The sequence below is a fragment of the Lissotriton vulgaris genome, chromosome 1_1 (assembly GCF_964263255.1).
Source record: "Lissotriton vulgaris chromosome 1_1, aLisVul1.2, whole genome shotgun sequence".
Classification (NCBI taxonomy): domain Eukaryota; kingdom Metazoa; phylum Chordata; class Amphibia; order Caudata; family Salamandridae; genus Lissotriton; species Lissotriton vulgaris.
The window spans coordinates 1120396408-1120420124 of NC_141685.1; the positions used below are offsets into that span (position 1 = coordinate 1120396408).

A 23717-nucleotide genomic window follows, 5' to 3' on the forward strand; every position below is an offset into this window, starting at 1 on the left:
GCAAGTGGAGTTGGGCTCTGTTGTACGCCTTTCCGCCTACACCTCTTCTGCCCAGAGTGCTGAAGAAGATCAGGCGCGACCGGGCACAAGTCATCCTTGTGGCTGTAGACTGGGCACGAAGGTACTGGTATCCCGAGCTACTCAGTATGCCAGTCGATCCCCCGGTTCGTCTGCCTCTTCAGGAGGACCTTCTGTCGCAGCAGCAGGGGACGGTCCCCCACCCGAACCTGGCCAGTCTCCACCTCCATGCTTGGAGATTGAGCGGCGACAGTTTAGGACATTTGACTTGCCTCCTGATGTCTGTAATGTAATTCTGGCAGCCAGGCGTCCCTCCACAAAGTCGGTATACGCCTGCAGGTGGAACAGATTTGTGGCATGGTGCACAGCAAAGGCTGTGGATCCGCTCTCTGCCCCTCTTTCTGAGGTTCTTCTCTTCCTTCTTTCTCTTGCCCAGCAGGGTTCTGCTCTGGGCACTATCAAGGGCTACCTTTCTGCCCTTTCAGCCTTTTTAAGGCTGCCTGATCAACCGTCTTTGTTCAAGTCCCCCATTGTAACTCGGTTTCTGAAAGGCATCACACACATGTTCCCCCTGTTCCATTTGGGATTCCTCAGTGGGACTTGAACCTGGTTCTGACTTACCTGATGTGCTCTCCCTTTGAGCCACTTCATAACTGTCCTCTTCGTCGTCTTACCCTTAAGACTGCTTTCCTGGTTGCCGCCACTGCATCCCTCAAAAGAGGAAGAGCGGCTCCACCGTCTGGACCCAAAACGTGCGCTTTCATTCTATCTAGATCGCACATGCCAGTTCCGGGTGGATGACCAGCTCTGTGTTGGTTACGTGGGCGCTAAGAAGGGACAGGTTGTTCTGAAAATAAACAAGATATTTATTACTAACAAAACACCTCTGAACTCTTTGAGATCAGAGGGCTAAGCACATGACAAGACTCTTAAGAAAAAATACGTTAAGTTGCACAAATTACAATGGTGCCCTAGGGGCACGACAAACCATATACTAAGTGTGAGAAGTTGGCCTGATATATAATGTTCACTATTCTAGTGAGCACTTTGTATCAGTCCAAACAACCCTTATGGTGATTGGTTGTAAGTCAACCTTATAGACCAGCTATCCTAGTAGCGTGGATACGAGCAGTCTTCGGGCTAAACTCTAGAGGGCGTGTTAAGCCAGCTGTTATACCATCACATATACCCCTTGAACACCAAGTGAAAGGACACCACACAAGTGTTATGAAAATAAACAGTGTATTTATTTAGATCACAACAGCCCTGTACTCTTTATGAGGACAGGGTACTAAGCACACAACAAAACTCTTACGAAAATACTTTAAGTTGCACAATTTACACAAATGCCCGAGGGGCACGAAAAACCATATACTCTGAAAGTGGAATGCGAAATTACTAGCAGGTAAGTACTGGACTAATAGGCTTTGGAATCGCTAGGACTACGTTACTGAACCTTCAGATTACTAGTAGGATTATAATGCACTTAAGAGTATATGGTATGCGTTATCATGGAACAGCTATTAGGACTTGGTTCCGCAAGCTGCAAACGGGCTCAGCTCATGCCAGAGCACCATTTCACACGATTCCAAGCACTCTGCCTTCAGGATTGTCAAGGCCTGCCATAGGAGTGACTGATGGGAATCTGTGTGTCCATTTTTAGGGTTAGATATAGGTATACTATATCTAAAGCAAAGGGTGATTACACCACCTTGCCCCAGCTGTCGTGCAGCCAGTTGTGTCAGATTTAGACGGCCATCCAGGGGTGGCATAATACACGCTTCAGCGCCTGGTAGGCCCTGGGTACACCTATGCCCTGAGTTACAGGGTCTGATAAGGTGGCCCAGTACCAATTGGAGAATGCACCTAAGGTACACATGTCAATTTAGTGAGAGAACAGCTAGGCTGTGGGTCTGATTGGCAGGCCCACAGCCAGAGAAAGTCGTAAACCAGTGAAACAAAAGCAAAAAATCTGGGTGATCATAGGATTGCAGACCCTACTCTCCTACACTAAGTAAATGGTATAAGGCAATCGATAGAAGGAATGGAGCTGTCCAGAGGCTGTAGGATCGCTGGGACTACACTATCCTAACCTTAGGTAAGTAATAGGAGGCCCACGGGACGCGTGTGCAGAGTGTGAACTCACACGCGAGATGCGGGACGAAGTCAATGGACAGTACAAATTACGAAAAGGTAAGTAATAGACAGTTCCGACTAGCTAGGACTAAAACGACTGGATACCTGGACACTAGGAGAGTCAATCTACCCTTGAGCACCGAAATGCTCTTGTTACCTCACCCACGGGCTGCGGGTGCATAGGTGTGAAAGTGTGTCGGGTTTCCGTGTTGAAGTCTATGGAGCCTTGAAGAAAAGATGCTGCAGGCGGCCAGAAGGAATATGTCCGGAGCGATCCAAGGGTGGATCGAGGAAGATGAAGACCTGAAAGCAGAGGGGACAATGTTCACAGTCTCTAGCCAGTGACTGGAGTGGAACCAGGAAGGAACCAGATGCTGTTGTCGCGATCAGGTGAAGAGTGGACGCTTGACTCTGCAGCCACGTGGACCAGGTGGTGTCTTCGACGACCAGGATGGAGGCACGAGCTGTCCTACGCAGGCTCTCGCTGTCGCGGTGTTGGTTCCGGATTCGGCGTCAACAGGCCTTGGCAAAGGCAACCCACGCGGTGAGTGGAAAAGGCGTCTGGTGTGGCCCAGTAGGGTCTGGGGTTCTTCTCCTTTGCAGGGAAGCAAGGGCCAGTCTGGAGCAACCAGACCAGCCGTGTAGATGTCGTGGATCGTCGTGTAGGAGGTCACTAGCCAGCCGGCAAGTGACCAGACAACGCGTTGAGCAGCAATCAAGCAAAAGGGCCCCACGCAGATCTCGTGGATGCTGGAGGGCTGATCTTCTGTGCAGTAGCTGCTCAGGGCTGGGGCTTCTCAATCCCCAAAGCACTTCGTCGAGGATGCCTCTGAAGTCGTGCTGGAAGCGAAGTGCAGTTTCTTCAAGATGGCCGGTCCCACGTGTCTCGTCGCACCCACGGATCTCAGCTGTGCTGCAGATGTAGGTAGAGGTCGGAGAGGTCTGGAAGTCCGGGTCTCGTCGGGCTCTGACGTCTGGATCCACTCGGGAAGACGACAAAGTGAACCGCTGGAACGCTTGATGGTGCCTGCTTTTGCATGGTGGTCACTCCTTGGCCACAAGGGAGATTTCTTCAGTCTTCTGTGGAGCAGAACGTCGAAGTCCAGAGTTTCTACTTGTAGAGTTTCAAATTAGGATTAATCTAATTTGGAATGGGGCCAGCTCCTACCTTTACTCTCCTAAAGGGGGCTGTACTATGACTGGGTCCCTCCTATGGGTGGGACCAGGAAGGGGGGCGGTTACACCCCCTATCCTTTGTCCGGTTTCACGACAGAGCTGGGACTGGAGTGCCCAAGCAACTGGTTTGAGCCGGTGTATGCACAGGGACACCTTATGTGCCCCAGGCATGTCTCATTCTTTTCAGGCCTGTCTTACCTAATACACAAAATCCTGTCTGGGGTGGTGCTAGCACCTCCCAAGGCAGGAAACCCTTTGTCCAGGCCTCCCTCGCTGGAAGGACTCCCAGCAGCAGGAGGTCAGACTTGTGTCTGTGGTGGCAGCATCCATTTTGTGATGCTGAGGCTCGAGTTAACTTTAACCAGGGTTCACAGTTATATACATGTCGTGTCCCTCTAAAAGGGTGGAATGCTACCCCCGTCGCCAGAACTGGCGAGGGGGTAGTATTCCAATTCGTATGACACCTTACTCGACATGTTTTGATAATGCTATGCCAAGGTTAGCAATAACCGCGAGGATTATAATGCACTTAAGAGTATATGGTATAGCGTTATCATGGAAACAGCTAAAGGACTTGGTTCCGATAGCTGCAGACAGGCTCAGCTCATACTAGAGCACCATCTCTTTTTTTTTTTTATCCTCATATTGCGGTTTATGCAGATAGGAAGGTGTTTGGGAGTTTGACCGTATTTGAGCGGTTGTTCCACCATACTACCCTTAATCGTCTACCGATGGATACAAGGGGAGTTTCTCATTATCATAGTTCTTACCAGTCAATTTTCTCCAGTACACCTTTATCTTGCTCAATAATTCCTTTGTTTCTGGGTATCTCTAGCCCTTGGGCTGTTTGGCAGACTTCAAGTCATGCCTGGAATTATTGTTCCGCTTAATCATTGGAATCGAAAAAGAAAAAGAAAAAAGAAGCAAAAAAAAAAAACTTTGGAAAAGGAGGGGTTCTAATTTGTCATCTGGAAGTGATGTAATTTTCCCAAATCTCCCAGTACTTCATCCTTTTTGGTTGTTTCCCTTTTCTATCCAATCTGCTAGTTCTTATTACAGAGTTTAGCCAGTTTTCATGGGTTGGTGGAGCCGTTTTTATCCAATTAATACAAATCTCTCTACGTGCCAACAGGATCAGAACGAACAATAAACTTTCTTGATGTTTACTTAGCCTAATCAGATTTGGTTGAATGGTACAATGGATCCCAAAGATAATTAAAAGTGTACTTACAGTTATAGGTGTTGCCAATACTGCAGTTAGTGTCTTACCAATCTCTTGCCAGTAGTGCGTAAGTGCTGAACAGCCACCAAACATGTGGATATCATCCACCCTTTCTTCACCACATTTGTAACATGATTTTACTGCCGAGCCTTTAAATTTTGATAATCTTTTGGGTGCCCAATAAGCTCTATGTATAGAGAAGAGATGGTTTCTTTTTAGGGCTGCGGGCTTTACACACAGCCAGCATTTCTCTACTGATTTTTTCCGAATTTGATTTAGATCCATAACTTCGTTTGGTAGATATTTTCTCCATATCTTTTCAGGTATAGTAAAATTTTCTTCGCCAGATTCAATTCGAGTCCAATACCATTTTGAGACTTCTTTTTTTAATACCGCTTCTTTCGTCATTTCTGTTTCTAAATTGTTCGGATCTGTTGCTCCTTTCGGGATGGTATTTGCCCAACTGCATAGCTGGTAATATTTAAACTTTGACATTTTTCGTTCTGTTATTATTTGCAGATGTTCCCAGGATATTAAAACATTTTCAACCAGGAGTTGTCCCCATTTTTCAATTCCAGATTGTCTGAGCACCATCTCACATAATTCCAAGCACTCTGCCTCCAGGATTGTTAAGGCCTGCCATAGGTGTGACTTATAGGAGTATATGTGTCCATTTTAGGGTTAGATATAGGTATACTATATCTAAAGCAAAGGGTGATTACACCACCTTGCCCCAGCTGTGTTACCAGCCAGTTGTGTCTGTTTAGATGGCCAGCCAGGGGTGGCATAATACATGCTGCAGCCCCTGGTAGGCCTTGGGTGCACTTATGCCCTGGGTACCTATGGTACACTGTAATTTATTGATAAACTGCACAATTACTTAAAATCTTTACAGTATAAAATAAATAAAAACTTGATGAACGTCCCGTCTCCCCCCGACGTGTCCCATCCACTCATAAAAGTAAATATCACTTTAAGTTAAAATACCGACAGTTAGTACTTTTTAGTTGTCCAGAACAGAGTTCTTTTAAAAGGAGGAGAGTATTGGTTGCTCCTTTGTTTCACAACAGATGGGGAGAGGCACATGAAAGTTAGGTAAAATCAATTCGTATACCAAGGCCGGTTGACGATAGATGGATTCTTCGTTGGACCCTTAAGCCAGCCCAGGTTAGATGACTGGGGCAGATGAATTCCAGTTACTTTACGGACACACCCTAAATTAACAATGAGCTGAAGTCTTTGGGGCCACCGGTAGGGCGCAGACCCCGTAGTCCAAAGCCTTGGGATTAGTGGCCGTTAAGTGGGAGTCGAGTGCCATTTTTACCTGGTGTATGAATTTCCCAACTCTGGCTATCAAACAGGTCATGGAGACAGCGAGGCACTAGTCCGAAGCCTCTCTGCAAGTTCTGTAGCCAATGTTCCGTAAAATCGGAAGCAACAAACGATGACGGTCATTGACCAACTTTGTGCAGTTACACAACAAGTGTAGCCAGGATTCTCTGCGATAGTTGCATAGACGACAGGTTATGGCGCCATCCGTTCGTGCCCATTTGGGGTTAAAGTCCGCGATCCTGAGGGCCAAAAGGCGAAAGTACAGAATTTTCTTTTTCGCGTGAGTGGATACTGGGTCTTGCAGGTATGTTTGGGGTTTACAGTTAGTGGATTTTGCCGAAGAGATGCAAGGTCAAGCCCGAAAGAGATGGTCTGGACTTGGCGCTTAACAGCTTGGGCCTAGGCTGAAAATGGAAATTCGTGCAGGGGCAGGCTCCTTCTCTCGATTTTCAGTGCGTCAATGGCTAGTTCCACCTTGGAGTGCCAGGGAGAGCCCACCTCACCAAAGATTGATTTTAGGAAGTGCTTTAGGGTATGTTCTGGCGCTTTCAATACTCTAATATAGAATTTTAACAGGTCCCCCAGTAGTGCCAGCTCTGGTCGCTTAAGGCCTATTTCTAGCCTTAATCTGTTGTTCCTTGCATATCTGGGGGCCTGTAACACCATCTTGTAGGCTTTCGCCTGGGCCGCGTTGACCACTTTGTCAAATGCACCTGGGTAGGCTATATGCCCATATGAGATGGCGGGGATCAGTTTTGCCCTGAGCACTGTCAGCATTGGTTCGGCTGAGGGACTGTCCAAGCGATGACTTGGGCGTCTTAACGACAGTATGGTTTTGTCTGTTTTTGGTTTAAGCTCCTTCAGGTGTTTGACTGCAGTGGCACTCTCGGAGACCCAGGTGCCCAGATAGTTGTAGGATGAGGCAGTAACGATGCGGTGCTCCCGCAGGGTACATGATGCTTCTTTTTTGTGGGGGTATTTGCCAAAGATGACGATCTTAGTCTTGCTCACTTTGATCCGTAAGTCATTTGCCTTATTATATGAGGCAAGGCTGCTTAAGGCTCTTTGGAGCCCCACCCTAGTGTGGTCCATGATCACCGTGTCGTCTGCATACTGGAGCGTTCCCAAGACGAGCTTCCCCAATCTTGGGGGTGCTAAGTTGGCATCTTTCAGGGCTGTCCCCATGTCCGCAGTATACAAGTTAAAAAGCATGGGGGCCAAGACGCACCCCTGCTTAAGGCCAGAATTGGTGTCGATTCTTGCAGTTGTTATTGTAGGACTTAGCTTCACCTTGACCCAGGTACCCTCGTAGAGCGCTTTCAGTAGGGCCGGGGGTAGCCCCCAGGAATCAAGTTTTACCCAAAGCCGGCCTCAGTTCACTCGATCAAAGGCTGTAGAGTAGTCTATGAAACAGCAAAACAGGGGCAGCTAATTCCTCGTATTGGCCTTCTTCGCAAGGTAGGAAAGGGCTATGATGTTATCGAGGGTGGAGCTATAAGCCCTAAAGCCGGTCTGTGTGGGCGGGAGAATGCCGTTCTTGTCCACCCAGTCCTCCAGGTCCCTTAGAAGAAGGCGGGCGTATATCTTTGCTTCTATGTCGAGTAGAGCTATAAGCCTGTAATTGACCGGGTTCGTGTGATCCCCCTTTTTATGGATAGGGAATAGAATTGAACCTTTCCAAGAGGTTGGCAAAATTGCGGTGGCAAAAGAGTGGTTAAATAAAGGGGTATGTCTGGATGCAAAAAAGGCTGAGGCAGTTTTCAGGACCTGGGCCGGAATCTCGTTTGGGCCTGGAGCGCCATCGGTTCTAATGGCCTTGATGCACTTTAGGACCTCCGCCTCTGGAAACTTTCCGGGTCAGGTCGGATTTAGGCCTTCTGTCGTGGAACTTTCGGGTTCGGTAGTTGCCGCCGCCACCTTTGACAACGCAAGGCTTCCTGGGGTTGGCCGGTTTGACTCACAGGTGTACAGCCCCTTGGCGTACTGTTCCCACACTTTCCCTGCAACACTGTTTTCCTTTTGCTCTCCTCTGGGGGTCAGACTGTTAATAAAGCGCCAAAGCTTGCTGTTGTCATTTCCTTTAATTAACGAGAACACGGTCAACCAATTTTATTCGGTCTGCAGTTTTTTGTGGTCCCAGACTTTCTTTTTATAATCAGTTCGCAGAGCGATAATGGAGTGCCTCCCTGGCAAATGAGTGCCTTTCTTTTGTGCCCTAATTGCCTTGTTAAGAGCACGCTTACTCTGTGTCAGGCACCGCGATTTTGAACGGCGAGACCCAGTGTGGAATTGGCAACTTCTTAGATGGTGATTATTGCCCAGACATTCCAATATGTAGGAGGTCAGTGTTTCCCAGAGGTAGATGATGTTCAGTGTGGACTGGGTTAGGTTCTTCCTCCCTTCTGGCTACATAATCTAGCAGTCTATGGCTGAGATTGGTTGACCATTTTATTCTTTTAAGGACTTTATGATGTTCTTCCCCCGTGGTGGTTCCAATGACTTCTTGTGATTCTGCTTGTACCCGCGCCAGGTTGAATGTGGCGCGGAAGGGCCTATGATTGCTTTCATCTCTGAAGTCCACTATGAAGTTGCAAAGTTTGTGGACCAGCCCTTCGTTGGTGAAAATGTAGTCTATGGTAGAGACATTTCTAAAGGTTGGATTGGCGGTCAATTCTGGGTGGGTCTTTTTTTGTATTCTGTGGGTGGAGTGCAGCTTAAAATTTGCGAGAAATTCAGTCATAGGGCTGACTTCCTGCTTGGTGGTGCCTCCGGGATTAGACCCAGGCCTCTTTGATTGAAATCGCCCGCGATTATTACATCTTGGTCCTCCCGGTTTATTAAAAGGTCTTCCAATATTGTAATAAGTGATTCCATGGCCTGGGAGGTTTGATATTTAATTGGGTTGAGATAACAATGATTAGTAGAAGGGGACGGAATTTTTGACCCGATAACAACCCCACTATTAAGATGGCTTGAAGGTCAGGAGACCCCAGATTTAGATCAGTTGTATACATTTTACACGCATGACTAACGTAGATGGAAAGGCCCCTTGACGGGCGACCAAAGATTGTCCTTTTGGTCGCTGGTTTAAAATGTTCGTCAAAGCCACCAATGGCGGTCGTTGCCCTTGCCCAGGTTTGATTTTTAGCGGGGTATTTGCCTGCCCTGATTTCGCCCCCATATCTGGGCAGGTGGACCTTGTGCCTTTGAGAACAGATGTCGGTTCATGTGTGTCATGTTGCGGCGTCAGGACATGTGGGTATTTCAGTACCCGTGGCGCAACAACTTCGTTGCCCCATTCAGCGAATAGTGTTGCTTCCTTAAGGACGGCCTGTTGGGCTTGCTGGGTCACAAATCCGATTATGGTAGAGTTGTCGTGGGTGTCTGTCTCCAGTCTCTTGAATTTCACCCATTCAATATTTTCTGAGGTGATTTGTGCCAGCGAGTCAATGTGGCCAAAGAGGCGGACAATGTTGGACCTGTTCAAGATGTCAAATGAGCCTTTAGCTGTGTACCTTGGGGTTAACTGCAGCTCGTAGGTGATTAATTTATTTTTGTGTGCGATGGAGCACCTGCTCGCCCCTTCTCCCGGGAGCTTTGGCCTCTGGTTACTTAAATTTGGAGGGTTTTTGTGAGTGGTTTCTGGCTGCTGCCCATTAGGCGCCATGCTAGATCGGCCAGCCGCACGCTGCAATCCTTGCCACACCCCCCTGGTCTGGTGTCGGATTTAGGTGATTTTTGATTGTGACGCCTGATTGCTGATTACCTTGCCCCTCAGTCGGTAGACCTACCACTCTCGGCAGTTCTGGCTGGACGTCCTGTTGTAGTTTAGGATTTATTACAGTCTCATGTTGAGAAACCCAACCGAAAGGGCTGGGGGCACTTAATTGTGCGGCGACTGCCACCTGTGAAGGGCTTTGTTGGAAATCCTCGTTGGTTTGACCCTCCATGAGAGGGCTTTGTTGTCTTTGGGCCTCACCACAAACGAGGGATGCGTCACAAGGCTTGCCGATCTTGGATGCCTGCTTGGGTATAAAAATGGGAAAGAGTGGTTTGGGGGTACTTTTAGTTTCAGTGGCGCCCAGTGTTAATACTGCCGATGATATGTTTCTGCTTCTGGATTTCTTAAGTTGTTTTTTAAGTGTTTTTTTGGCTCTCCTTGATAACGGAGCTTTAGCGCTTGCTGATGCTCCTTCGGCCTTCTCCACCTGAGAGGTAATAACAGACAGGTCGTCACTTACGGTATCAAGATCCGAGACCTCGGGGTCCCAATTCCCTTGTTCAGCCAACGTGAAATTATTACGGGGCCCTACTAAAAGTTCCTGTGGGGCACTATTGGCCGCCGTGCTAAGGGATGTCGTTTCAGCATGCTCTGTCGTCAGTACTGGTAGCTTTTGTGCGGCTTGTTCTTGCGTGGTTGTCTCGCCCTGACCCTTGGCTAGTGCAAGCATCTCTTTTAGGACTTCTGATAGACTTGCCCATTTATCAATTATGGCAGCACAGGAATTAATGCTGGCGGCGTGAGCGTATTGGGCGTTGAATAGGGCTTCCAGCTTTGCCAGCTTATCATCTTGGCGCGCCAGGTGCTGGGCTATCGACTGCAAGAGATCGATTTGGACTTCCATCTTTGTGGACTGCCAGAGCGGGCCCTAGCCATTGTGTCCTGGACTTCTCTTATTACGGACAAGTTAAAGTCTTTAAAAGAGGCTTCTTCAATTGGGGCGGTTAGGTCTTGGTGGTGAGTTAAGCTCAGCGGACTCCATCCCTCCGTTTGTGCGATTCGCGGGACCTTAGCTCTTCCTAAATTAATAGGTGTTGTTTCAAGTGTGCGTTCAATTGACCGTTCCAATTTTAATAAAAACGAAGTTGTTGGTACCTCCGTTCCCTGGGGGTTTGGTTTGGCCTCTGTGTTTCCAGAGATGTCGCAGTTGCATTCTGACCCTTGCCTGTGCTCTTTGGAGATGAGGGTGCGACAGCCTCATTTGGCCTCTGTGTCCGAGTCCGCATTCACCCCCAAAGTTGGCCTGTCGTGAATGTCGGCAGTGATCCTAATCGGGCTCTTCACCCTGGCGACGGGCTGAAAACGTGCTTCAAGGCTCCCAGTTGTCTCGAAGTTAGCAGACTCGCAGGAGTGAGAGTCCCTTTGAGCCAGGTGGAGCTCTCGGGGCCCCGGTGTGGCACTGTTCACGGGACCTTGTGATGTTTCTTCCAAAGGTGAGGGGCAGTTTGAGGCCTGAAAGAATTGAGTGATGAGGCCTTGAGGGAGGGAATTGCCAGTGCCAGTGACTAGGTCCTGGGATTTTTGAGTACTTATACTTCTGTTTACCCTTCTTTGTGCTAAACTCTCAGGGTTCACTTCCGCCTCATCCTCCGTGCAGGATTTAGTCTTCCTCAGCGTCATCTTTTTTTGCGCCGTTGGCTGGGGCTGGGGCCCAATGAGCGATGCCCAGAGTCTCTGTGTCTCTGTGTCTCTACATGTCTCCCCACCCCTGGGCTTGTTTGTGCCTGTTCGTGCCTGTTCGTGCTGGAGGAGGAGGTACTTGTGTGAGCCCTGTATTGAGCTGTGTTTCGTGAGGGAAAAGGGGGGGAGGGAGGGAGGGGTGGGCAAGCGGTGCGTGCAGGGGGGGCCGCAAGCTGGAGACCTAGTCTAGCAGCCCCTCAGGCCACACCCTCGGGCTCTTACTTCGCGGCGGCCTCTAACGGCTGCCGCGCTCGCCACCACCTCTTACCTCCCACGCCGGCAGCTGCACTTGACACTCTGTGATGCTCCGGACGACCCAGGTGCTCAAGGTACTCCGGATACTGCTCGGTAGGCGATGGATGACCTCCACTCAGTGAGCGCCTTCGGCTCGGCTAAGAGCATGCACAAAGCTCCGAGCTTCCGAGCTCTATGCTCTGCGCAGCGGTCGTGTGTGAGCGCCTTCGGCTCGGCTAAGAGCATGCACAAAGCTCCGAGCTTCCGAGCTCTATGCTCTGCGCAGCGGTCGTGTTCGTGGACGTCAACGCGGTACTCTGGCGGAACTCTGGCTCTCTGTCTTCTGGGCACGGAGAACCCCCCGGACTCCCCGGACCCAGTTTACGGCAAAACACGGCAAGACAAGGCAGCCTAGCACGCGCTGCACGCCACTCGCCACCGCCGTCGCCCAAGCTCTTCTCTCGACTGCTCTGCTCCGCTCTCTGCTCTGCTCACTAGCGCCACCTAACTAATAAGAACTTGATTTTATACAGCATTTCATACTGCACATCACAGCAGGGTCAGAGACAGACTCCGTGGGGTGCCGCGAGGGGTCCACGTTAATCCCCCGCGGTTATTCACAGTTTTACCAGCTCTCCTGGGTCTCTCCTCTCTCCCCAGTGCCGGGTGCCGCGGGCCGAGTGCTGGGCACACACGCTCCGACCGGTGCCCCGTCTGTCCGGCGCGGCCGTGGGGAATCAGGCCTCACCCGGGCCGCAGAATATCAGGCGAGGTGAATCGTCCGGCTCAACACTGCTCAGCTCGGCGCGGCTCAGCTCGCAGCCGCCGCGTAGCAATGGCGATCTGGCGTCCTTCGCGGTGCTCTCGCTCTGCTGCACTCTGGCGGTCAATCTCAGCACTGGAGCATAATTTCACTGTACAAGGACTTACAAGAGTGACCCAATACCAATTGGTAAATGCACCTAAGTACATGGATGTCAATTTAGAGAGCAAACAACTAGGCTGTGGGTCTGATTAGCAGGCCCACAGCCAGGGAAAGTAGTAAACCAGTGAAGCAAATAGCGAAAATCTGGGGTGACCATAGGATTGCAGACCCTACTCTCCTACAGTAAGGAATCTAATACTAACCTGTTTCTTTCAGATGAACCAGTTATTTACCTTCGGTAATGATATATCTGTAAGAAACAGTAGTTAGTATTAGATTCCTTACCGCCCCACCCATCCTCCCCGTTCTGCGAACCAATATCTAGGGTTAAGGTCATCCCCTTTCAGGGCCCTAGTTTCAATGGCACCAGTGTTGGTTTTTTACATGATTCTGCGTTTTTGGCGCGGAAAAGCTGTGTATAAGAACTGACGTCAGCCCGCGAGGGCGGTGTCTAAGTACTCCGGCGACGTCATGCCGACGACTGACGCGGAGCCGCAGACGACGCCTACCGACGCGCAAGGGTACTGCTACGCAAAAGTTACCGGATCCAGACTGACGCCTGGGGATATTCTAATGTAAGGAATCTAATACTAACTACTGTTTCTTACAGATATATCGTTACCGACCACCACCACACCTCTAGTGGGGCATGAATAACTTAATTCCTTGCTTGCTTTTTTTGTGCTATATCTAAGATGTGTCAACCAGTATCCATAACATAACATTGCAAATGCCATGTATTTCTTTTGCAGAGGAGATCATCAGAAAGGATAAACCTGCAGTAGTATTGAAGGGTCCACAAAATAGCAGTGAGTGGTTGAAGCAATTTGACACTTTGTTGCCTGGGTACACGCTGAAGAACGACGTGGATATACTGAGCCTCCTGACTCAGGTCAGTAGAGTGTAGGGTATTCTTTTCATGGTTCTTCTCTTGTTTATTTTCTTTATTTGACATTTCTCTAGAGTGTTAAGCTTGTTGACATGTATGTACATGAGAATTCCTGTTGGTTGAAACTTGTTACTAGTTACACAACCCCCAGATGAGACATGGGAACTTACAATACTGGTGCATAATAGCTCGTATGTGTTTGCAGCATGGGTTGTTGGATATCACATGCCGTGCTTCCTCTCCTGTCATCTGGTGTTGGGTTTGGAATAGGACAAGTTGTTTTTCTGTAGTAATGCTTTTCAGGCGTGTGGTAAAGGAGGGGATAACTTCCTTGAAAATTGCAATGCACCCTTTGATGGACTTACCTTGGAATTGTGTTGTTTTCAACTGTCAGCTCTGGATGCATCTAAGCGCTACATCACTGTGTCTCCATGTCCAAAACGTTGGCATGAGAGACCGGATAAATTTGGCAACCGGAAAGAAATGCACGACGACACTTCACAACGCTGAACAACTTTAGGACGAACAAACTAATTTAGGGAGAGTCCATGGCATGCTGTATAAGAATTACTAGACTGGTCATTGCTCCAACTTTACCTTAAAATACCCTTGGTCTGATCACATCTTCTCACCGCAACCGTTGTTTGCAATGGAATCATGGCCAGGCTAAGTGGTGAGTATGTAAAGCCTTCCATTCCATTTGGCACAGAAGTTATTTACAGTGAGTGGAGAATGCTCTAGTTTAGCAGCAAGACAATCTCCAGAATGCACTTTTATGGAGGACCCCATTCAGGGGGCTTGAATGAAGGTTCTGGCTATACAGCAAAATCCTTGTTGACTTACTGGAGCAGATTCCATAACCAGTGTTTGAACGGCTATGACTCAGGGGAACTTCATTCTCCAGACCTGTGTACGAAACGCAAAGAACACTGGGCAAAGACTCTTTCTACCACAAGAGAATGAATGAACAAATTGATAGGTCACATGGCTGCTCCAAGGAGTGTCCTAGCGCTAGAGGGCAAACACCCTACATTACACACCAGCTAGCACACCTCAGTCACACTGGGAAGAGCTAGGATTTCAATTTCCTAAGGAGTGCATTCTCAAGGTGAATTCAATGTAAATCGCATGGGAGTTCGTTTCAGGCTTTAGCTGCCAGGAAGGAGAAGAGAATGCTTTTTCTCTCCTGCTGACCTGTTGGAAGCAAGGAATTGATAGAAGAGAGGCAGAGGAGGAACGCAGTGTTCTCGACGGACGATATTGTACAAATCTTTGCCAGATAATCCTGACCAGCTAAATACGCTGCCCTACGCACCAGAACCAGGGCTTTGAATAATCTTGATTTCCCAATGGCAACCAATGGATAGCCTTCAATGCTGATGCAGTGGACGAATGCCTAGGAGGACCTAAAAGAAGCCTGGTTGCCGCATTTTGGACCACCTTTAGGCTGCGCACCAATGCCTGCGCAGCTCCTATATAGTGTGTTGGCGTAATCTGAAAGAAACACGTTAGTGTTAGATTCCTTACCTTAGAATATCCCCAGGCGTCAGTCTGGATCCGGAAACTTTTGCGTAGCAGTACCCCTGCGCGTCGGTAGGCGTCGTCTGCAGGCGTCCCCTGCGGCTCCGCGTCCGTCGTCGGCGTCGTGCGCCGTGATGACGTCGCTGGAGTACATAGACGCCGCCTCCGCGCGCTGACGTCAGTTCTTCTTTTTTCCGCGCCAGTGGACGCAGATCTGGAAGAGCAGTACTCCGGTCTTTGACCAAGTTTTTTCGACTTTTTTCTCTATTGTGCCTGATAGGATGCCTGGATTTAAGAATTGCGATGACTGTGAGCGCACGATGTCGGTCACAGACCATCACCGCCTCTGCCTCCGGTGTCTGGGCCCCGACCACGACGTGGAATCGTGCCTCGACTGCCGGGCCCTTACCAACAAGGCTAGGCGGGAGCGGTCCCGCAAGCTGCTGGAGCTCCGGGTGTCGGCCCCACGTCGGGACCGGGAGCGGTCCCGGTCCGGCCGGAGGTCGGGGGAGCGTTCGAGGGAGCGGTCGCGGAGCCGCGCTGGGCGCTCCGGAAGTCGACACCACTCGTCAGGCTCGTCAGGTAGGAAGCACAAGAAGTCGGGGCGTCGTCATCGTACCCCCGACTCCCCCCGACGCTCGCGCGATGCGGCCGGGGGCTCGGGTGACCCCAACCCCGCGGCTCCGCGAGAGTCGCCGGCGCGGCCTGCCTCATACCCTCCGGTCCCTGGGCATGGCGCGACGCCTGAGGAGATCGAGGCGTTCCTCATGGCCATGAGGGCGCTCGCTTCTCCGACGGGGCCTACGGCGCCTTCGGGCCCAGTGCTACCGTCTGGGGGCCCTGGCGGTTCGGGTGTCCCTGCCTCGGCGCCGTCGGGTGCTCCGGGCCCGGCGTCGCCGACGGCTCCGACCCCGGCGCCGCAGGGGCCTTCGGGATCGGCGCCGGCTGGTCTTCCGGCCTCCCCGGCGCCGTTGCCATCGGGGTTACCCCCGGCGCCGCCCCCGCGCGGCGCCGGTTCTCCACTGCCGGTTCCGGCCGGCGGTGGGGTTCCGGCGCCGGCCCCGGGCGGCGCCGTCCCCTTACCTTCTCCGACGCCGGACGCGGCGCCGGATGGGCGTCGCACGACGCCGGTCCCGGCGCCGGTGGGGCCCATGAACCCCGAGGAGCCGGTCTTCATCATTGACTCCGAATACGGAGAGGATGAGGAGTACGGTGAAGGTTGGGAGGGGTCCGAGGACCCTCTGGCTCGCGAGTGCCAGTATGACCCGGACTGGACGGGTGACTTGGGGGATGCCAGTGGTTTGGACGACTCCCCTAACCCTGGTTTGATCTCTCCTCCAACCGTGGCATCGGTGGAGGGAGCTGCCTATTCTGTGGTGCTGATGAGGGCTGCCAAGGCCTTAAACCTTGAGCTCCCCGTCGCGGCCGTGAGGCCTAACATCCTCACCGAGGTCTTCAAGCCGCAGTCATGCCCTTTGGAGCCTCTGCTGCCGTTTAATGAAGCCTTGTCTGACGTTCTGTTGGGCACGTGGTCCAGGCCCGCTTCAGGTGCGCCTGTTGATCGGAACGTGGCCAGGCGCCACCGTCCTTGTCCGGACGACCCCAAGTACCTGTCTACCCACCCCACTCCTGAGAGTCTGGTGATCCAGGCCTCGACCTCCCAGTCCGCATTCCCGTCGGCCCCGCCCGACCGGGAATCCAAGAGGTATGACCAGTTTGGTAAAAAGGTCTTCTCGTCCATTAGTTTGGGCCTGCGGTCTTGCAACACCGCCTGCCTCTTGGGCCGCTACACCCACTCTGTGTGGGATACGGTCGCGGAGCTGCTGCCAGAATGCCCCATGGAGGTGCGGGCAAAGCTCGGTCAAGCTGTAGCTGAGGGCCGGGATGCAGCGAAATATTCCATTCGGTGTGGTCTTGATACGACCGACTCGCTGGGCAGGGCTATGTCTACGACGGTGGCGATTCGCCGTCACGCCTGGCTGAGATCCGCCAATTTTTCGGCTGATGTCCAAAATACCCTGATGGACATGCCGTTTGATGGCTGTCACCTGTTCGGTGACAAAGCGGACCACGCGCTGGAACGCTTCAAGGACTCCAGGGTCACGGCCAAGTCCTTGGGTCTCTCGACCCAGCGTCAGCAACCGGGTTCGTTTCGCCCCTTTCGTGGCCAAGGAAGGGGCGCCCCCACACGTGCTGCCAGCCACGCGCCGCAACAATCCTTCCAACGCGGTGGCGGCCGTGGAAACCGCCGTGGTGGCGGTCGGGGACAACGGCGGGGTCAGACCACACCTTCCCCCGCAGCATCTACCCCAAAATCCTCCTAGTCCGTGCTTTCGGCCCCATGTGACGCCAGTGGGTGGCAGGGTTCGCCATCACCACGCTCACTGGCGCACGATCACTTCGGACAGGTGGGTGCTGCAAATTGTCCGAAGGGGCTACTCCCTCCCCTTCGAGACCTCTCCTCCAGCCATGCCACCGCAGAACCACCGTGTGTCGGGGGACCACTTGACACTTCTGCAGGAGGAAGTTACGGCCCTCTTGGCCAAGGGGGCCATCGAGCGCGTTCCTGGGCCAGAAGTAGGGCGTGGTTGTTATTCCCACTACTTTCTGGTGCCCAAGAAGGACAAGGGGGGCCTACGTCCTATCTTGGATCTAAGGAACGTCAACGGCTTCCTCCGGAAGGAGAAGTTCAAGATGTTGACGTTAGCTCAGGTCTTGGCTGCTCTAGACCCGCAAGACTGGATGGTAGCGTTGGACTTGCAGGACGCCTATTTTCACATCCCCGTCCTGCCGGCCCACCGGCGTTACCTGCGGTTCACGGTAGGCCAGGAGCACTTTCAGTTTGTCGTGCTCCCCTTCGGCCTTACCAGCGCCCCACGGGTGTTCACAAAGGTGATGGCGGTGGTCGCAGCCCATCTGCGCAGGTTAGGGGTTTCAGTCTTCCCCTACCTAGACGACTGGTTGTTGAAGGCGGGCTCGCCCCAGACAGTCGTCCACCACCTTCAGATGACGGCAGACCTCTTGCACGACCTGGGGTTCTCCATCAACGTGCCGAAATCACACCTGTGTCCCTCTCAAAAGCTCCTTTTCATCGGAGCGGTTCTGGACTCGGCGCAGTTTCGGGTTTATCCTCCGGAACGGCGGGTTCGGGATATTCAGGCTTTGATTCCCATCTTTCAGCCGCTATCCCGAGTCTCGGTCAGGTTGACGCTGCGGCTGCTGGGACTGATGGCTTCCTGCATCCTTCTGGTGCATCACGCCAGGTGGCGGATGCGGGCTCTGCAGTGGGACCTGAAGTTTCAGTGGGCCCAGCATCAGGGCAACTTGTCCGACCACGTCTTGATCTCGGAGGGCACTGCGAGACAACTGCAGTGGTGGCTTACGGACCGCGATTGGGTCAGGGGCAAGTCCCTCTCCCTTCCCCAACCGGAGCACGTTGTCGTGACGGACGCGTCCCTCCAGGGCTGGGGTGGCCACTTGGGAGAGGCAGAGATCAGAGGCATCTGGTCTCCGGCGGAGTCCCGGCTCCATATCAATCTGTTGGAGCTGCGGGCGATTCGTCTGGCACTGAAGGCATTCCTCCCCTTTGTCAACGGGAGTGTAGTGCAGGTGTTCACCGACAACACCACCGCCATGTGGTACTGCAACAAACAGGGCGGAGTGGGGTCGTGGACCCTTTGCCAGGAGGCTCTGCGCCTCTGGCAATGGCTGGAACGTCAGGGCGTGACTCTGACGGTTCAACACCTGGCAGGTTCTCTGAACGCCAGGGCGGACGAACTCAGCCGTCGGTGCTCGATGGATCACGAATGGCGTCTGAACTCGGACGTGGCGCAAGGCATCTTTCTGCAATGGGGAGAGCCTTGGTTAGATCTATTCGCCACAGAAGAGAACGCGCAATGTCATCAGTTCTGCGCGTTGGAGTTTCCAAGACGGCACTCGCACGGCGACGCCTTTCGGCGCGAGTGGAGTTGCGGTCTGTTATACGCCTTTCCGCCTATACCACTTCTGCCCAGAGTGCTGAAGAAGATCAGGCGCGACCGGGCCCAAGTTATCCTTGTGGCTCCGGACTGGGCTCGAAGGTACTGGTATCCCGAGCTACTCAGCATGTCGGTCGGTCCCCCGATCCGCCTGCCCCTTCAGGAGGACCTTCTGTCGCAGCAGCAGGGGACGGTCCTCCACCCGAACCTGTCCAGTCTCCACCTCCATGCTTGGAGATTGAGCGGCGGCAGTTGAGGCCATTTGACTTGCCTCCTGAAGTCTGTGATGTTATTCTGGCAGCCAGGCGTCCCTCCACTAAGTCGGTATACGCCTGTCGGTGGAACAGATTTGTGGCATGGTGCACAGCAAAGGCTGTGGATCCTCTTTCTGCCCCTCTTTCGGAGGTTCTTCTGTTTCTTCTTTCTCTTGCCCAGCAGGGCTCTGCTCTGGGCACTATCAAGGGCTACCTTTCTGCCCTTTCAGCCTTCTTGAGGCTTCCTGATCAGCCTTCTTTGTTCAAATCCCCGATTGTAACTCGATTCTTGAAAGGCATCACTCACATGTTTCCACCTGTTCCGTTTGTGATGCCTCAGTGGGATTTGAACCTGGTTCTAACTTTCCTGATGTGTGCTCCCTTTGAGCCCCTTCATTCTTGCCCTCTCCGTCTCCTGACTTTAAAGACGGCTTTCCTGGTTGCCATCACCTCTGCCAGGAGGGTGAGTGAGCTCCAGGCTCTTTCTGTCCAACCTCCTTTCCTGTCCATTCATCCTGACAAGGTGGTTCTGAGGACTAGACCTTCTTTCCTGCCCAAGGTTGTTTCGGCCTTTCACATCGGGCAGTCCATCACCCTCCCTTCCTTCTTCCCGCCTCCGCATCCTTCAAAGGATGAGGAGCGGCTCCATCGTCTGGACCCAAAACGTGCGCTTTCATTTTACATGGATCGCACACGCCAGTTCCGGGTGGATGACCAACTGTTTGTTGGCTACGTGGGTGCGAAGAAGGGACGGGCGGTTTGTAAACGAACCATCTCTCGATGGGTCGTCCTCTGCATCAAAGCGTGCTACTCTTTGGCTCGGAAGGAGCCTCCTGTTGGGCTGAGGGCCCATTCCACTCGGGCCACGGCGGCTACTACTGCCCTGGGCCGGGGAGTCCCCTTGCAGGACATTTGCCAGGCGGCTACGTGGGCCTCGCTGCACACCTTTGCGAGGCATTACTGCCTGGACAGTCAAGTCCGGAGGGATGGCTTCTTTGGCCGTTCTGTCCTCCAGGACTTTCTGGTGTAGTTTTGTATTGGTTCGCAGACCCACCACCGGGGTTGGTATTGCTGGGGTATGTATTCTAAGGTAAGGAATCTAACACTAACGTGTTTCTTTCAGATGAACAAGTTACTTACCTTCGGTAACGATATATCTGTAAGAAACATTAGTTAGTGTTAGATTCCTTACCGAACCCACCCATCCTCCCCGTTCTGCGAACTGATACCTAGGGTTAAGGTCATCCCTTTCAGGGCCCTAGTTTGTACATGGCACCAGTGTTGGTTCTCTCATGGCTCTGCGTCTCCTGGCGCGGAAATGCTGTGTGCAAAGAACTGACGTCAGCGCGCGGAGGCGGCGTCTATGTACTCCAGCGACGTCATCACGGCGCACGACGCCGACGACGGACGCGGAGCCGCAGGGGACGCCTGCAGACGACGCCTACCGACGCGCAGGGGTACTGCTACGCAAAAGTTTCCGGATCCAGACTGACGCCTGGGGATATTCTAAGGTAAGGAATCTAACACTAACTAATGTTTCTTACAGATATATCGTTACCGAAGGTAAGTAACTTGTTCGTCAAGACATGAAGTGATAAACGTGTGGGTCACCACTCTCCTTGCTTCCAATGGGAGGAGGGGAAGGAATTTTTTCAGGTTGTGAAGCATGGTGAAGCATTGACCCACCACTTTTGAGATCTGTGGCCGCATAGAAAAATCTGCGTCAAACTTCAGCCCTAAATTTTTCACCACAAGGAGATTTGAAAACTGAATGACTCCACCACAGAGGCCAGCGGGTACATAAAGATATTTTTTTTTTAAAAAGGGTGGGGCTAAGCGAGCAGCCCTTCAGCTCCCCTTGCTTGACTACCTTGGCCTTAAAAAGAAAAAGCAGCAAGCCAAACCGACGGACCTCTGGAGTCCAAACATTACCAGTCCCATACAGTACCCCCCACTCCTAAAGCAGACAATCGGTGGAGGAGGATAGTGTGGAACGGTGTCAAAGGAGGCAGACAAATCAATTTAATATGATCCGATCTCTCCAGAACAGCCGACTCGGTACTATGGGAGGGCGGAAGCCGGACTGACTGTGATGAAGCAGTTTTCCTAGCTTGAGATACTCTGAGAGCTGCTTGTTGACCAATTGTAGGAATCATCCTCTATATATATATATATATATATATATATATATATATATATATATACTATAGCAGCCCGTCCCGACATTGTCCGGGTATGAAATAGAATGTGTGTAATAGGCTAGGGAAATTTATTTTAAAATCTCGCGGTAGACAACATTTTTAGCATGAAGTGTCACGATAGTTAGGCATGTGTGTACAGATACTGTGTGTACCTCGGAGTAAGAAGTATTAGCAGATGTCTCTAGTGTGTATGTACTCCACTTCCGTAGGTAAGAGTGTGTGAAAGTGCATTCAGTTGTAAATTTTGTGTCCCTGCATGCACGCTGAATCGCGTCATCTCCCGCTTGAGGCCCGGCTCCAGTTTTGTTTGATGTTGTGCTTGTGGTGTAAAGTCGTTGATGCAGAGAGTTGAGTGGGTGACTGCGCGCTGAAAGTGCAGTCAGTTCAAAGGTTAGTGACCCAGCAGGCGCGCTTAGTCGTGTCATCCGCCGCCTGAGCCCGGCTCCAGCCCTGGTTGATGTTGTGCGCCTGATGTCAATTCGTTTATGCAGAGAGTTGAGTGTGTGACAGCGTGCAGGAGACGCTGCAGTTAGTGTCCCCGCAGGCACGGTCCTTTATGCAGAGAGTTGACTGGCTGACAGCGCGCAGGATACTGTGCAGTTATTGTCCCCACAGGCACGATCAGTCGTGTCTGCCCCCACCTAAGCCCCGGCAATTGCCGAGCCCATTGGCCACGCCCCTTGCTCCCGCGCAATTGCAGCACCCATTGGCCTTGGCCACGCCCCCGGTCCAATGCACACGTTTGTTTTCCACACGCCCTCAAGGCACGTTTTGGGGGGGGGGGGGGGGGGGTGAATGTGCAGCGCGATTATTGCAGTTTGTCGAGCCCATTGGCCACACCCCTTGGTGCCGCGCAATTGCCGCGATCACTGGCCTTGTTTACACCCCCAGCACAACGCACCCGTTTAAGGAACGCTTTTTTTTGTCGTCATGCCGCGCCGCGCCCACGCCCACAAGAGACTACTTTGCCGGTAAGGATCTTCTATGTTTCTACTGTATATGGTGGGCAGCTGTATAGCCTATGTCCATCTGCTGCAACTGTCCTTTCCAATGCTGTATTGGGTGTTGTGATTGGTGCTGTGGTTCCTGAGATTACCCGCCTCAAACGTTTGGGCTCTCTTTATTATATTAGTATAGATACAAGATTGAGGCATTGTGTGCACAAGTGGGACCACAAAGGTAGGCAGAGGTAAAGTTAGATAACACCTTACACTCTATTTGTGGTAGTGTGGTCGAGCGGTAAGGCTTTATCGGAGGACAGTGTTAAGCATTTGTTGTACACACTCAGTCAGCAAATGATTTCACACACTCAAAGACTGAACTTCAGACCATTTGTTTTTTGTTGTATAAAAATATTCTCTTAGTTTTTTTATTTTCTAGAACCAAGCAAGCCTGGCACAGGTAAGCAATAAACACTTTACAGTAGTAATGCAGTTTGTAAACCGTTTGAATTGCAATTGTATATGCACTTGGTTTTGATTACAGTACTTGTACTGAAAATGCAATGCTTTGGAAATACAGTACATAAACTTTGTATCTAAAAGAAACACGTTGGTGATAGATTCCTTACCGTAAAATAACCCCCAGACGTTAGACTGGATCCGAAAAGCTTTCGTCAGCAGTACCCCTGCGTGTCGGTAGGCGTTGTTTTACGGCTCCGCGTAAGTTGTTGGCGTCGTAGTCGCCGAGATGACGTCGCTGGAGCTACTTAGACGCGCCCACATGTGCTGATGTCTGTTCTTTCTTTTTCCGCGCCTGCAATTGCAGATCCAGAGAGCGGTACACCCAGTAATTTTTTGAGTTTGTTTTTTGGGACTTTTGTCTCTGTTTTTTTAGTATTTACACTCCAGGTTCATAGGTGGCGCCGCCCCTGTGACTCTGCGGAGCCTCCTCAGTTGCCTATAGCCTACCCGCCCTTTCCGGGTCCATCTGCGACTCCGGCCCAGCTGCAGGCATTCGGGTCAGCCATGTCACGTGTCTTGGGACCGTCCGGCCTCGCAGGTGCGCATTTGGGCCTCGCAGGCCTGACTGGGGATCCTCGTTTTTGACACCGCTGGCTCCGGCCCCGATGTCGTCGCCGACTTCGGTCTCGACTCCGAGAGACCCCCATGGATCCACACATGGATCCCCATCCATGTCGGTTGGCCCGGTGCAACCCCCACCAAAGAAGACAACGTCCCTGGCCTTCTCCCTGATGTGGAGCTGGTGCCGGCAGGGTGTCGACCGACACCATTTGGGACTTTCTTTCCCTTTATTTACCTACCTCCTAATGTTGCACCTGTTCGGCAGGCTGTGAAGGATGGGGAAGACAGGGAGGGGTCTGAGGACCTTCTTGCAGCACAATGCGAGTTAGATCCGGACTGGGATGAGA

At 51.8% G+C, this 23717-nt stretch overlaps 1 protein-coding gene across 4 annotated transcripts in view; it reads left to right on the plus strand.

Moving 5' to 3' along the window:
* Positions 1-23717, plus strand: part of KMT2D (lysine methyltransferase 2D) — a 1692256-nt gene that overhangs the window by 1507409 nt on the left and 161130 nt on the right. For all 4 annotated transcript variants that reach the window (XM_086963706.1, XM_086963708.1, XM_086963710.1 and 1 more), the window contains one exon: positions 13257-13396. In XM_086963706.1, coding sequence (XP_086819832.1) covers positions 13257-13396 — 140 coding nt within the window. The remainder of the gene's footprint in view (positions 1-13256; positions 13397-23717) is intronic.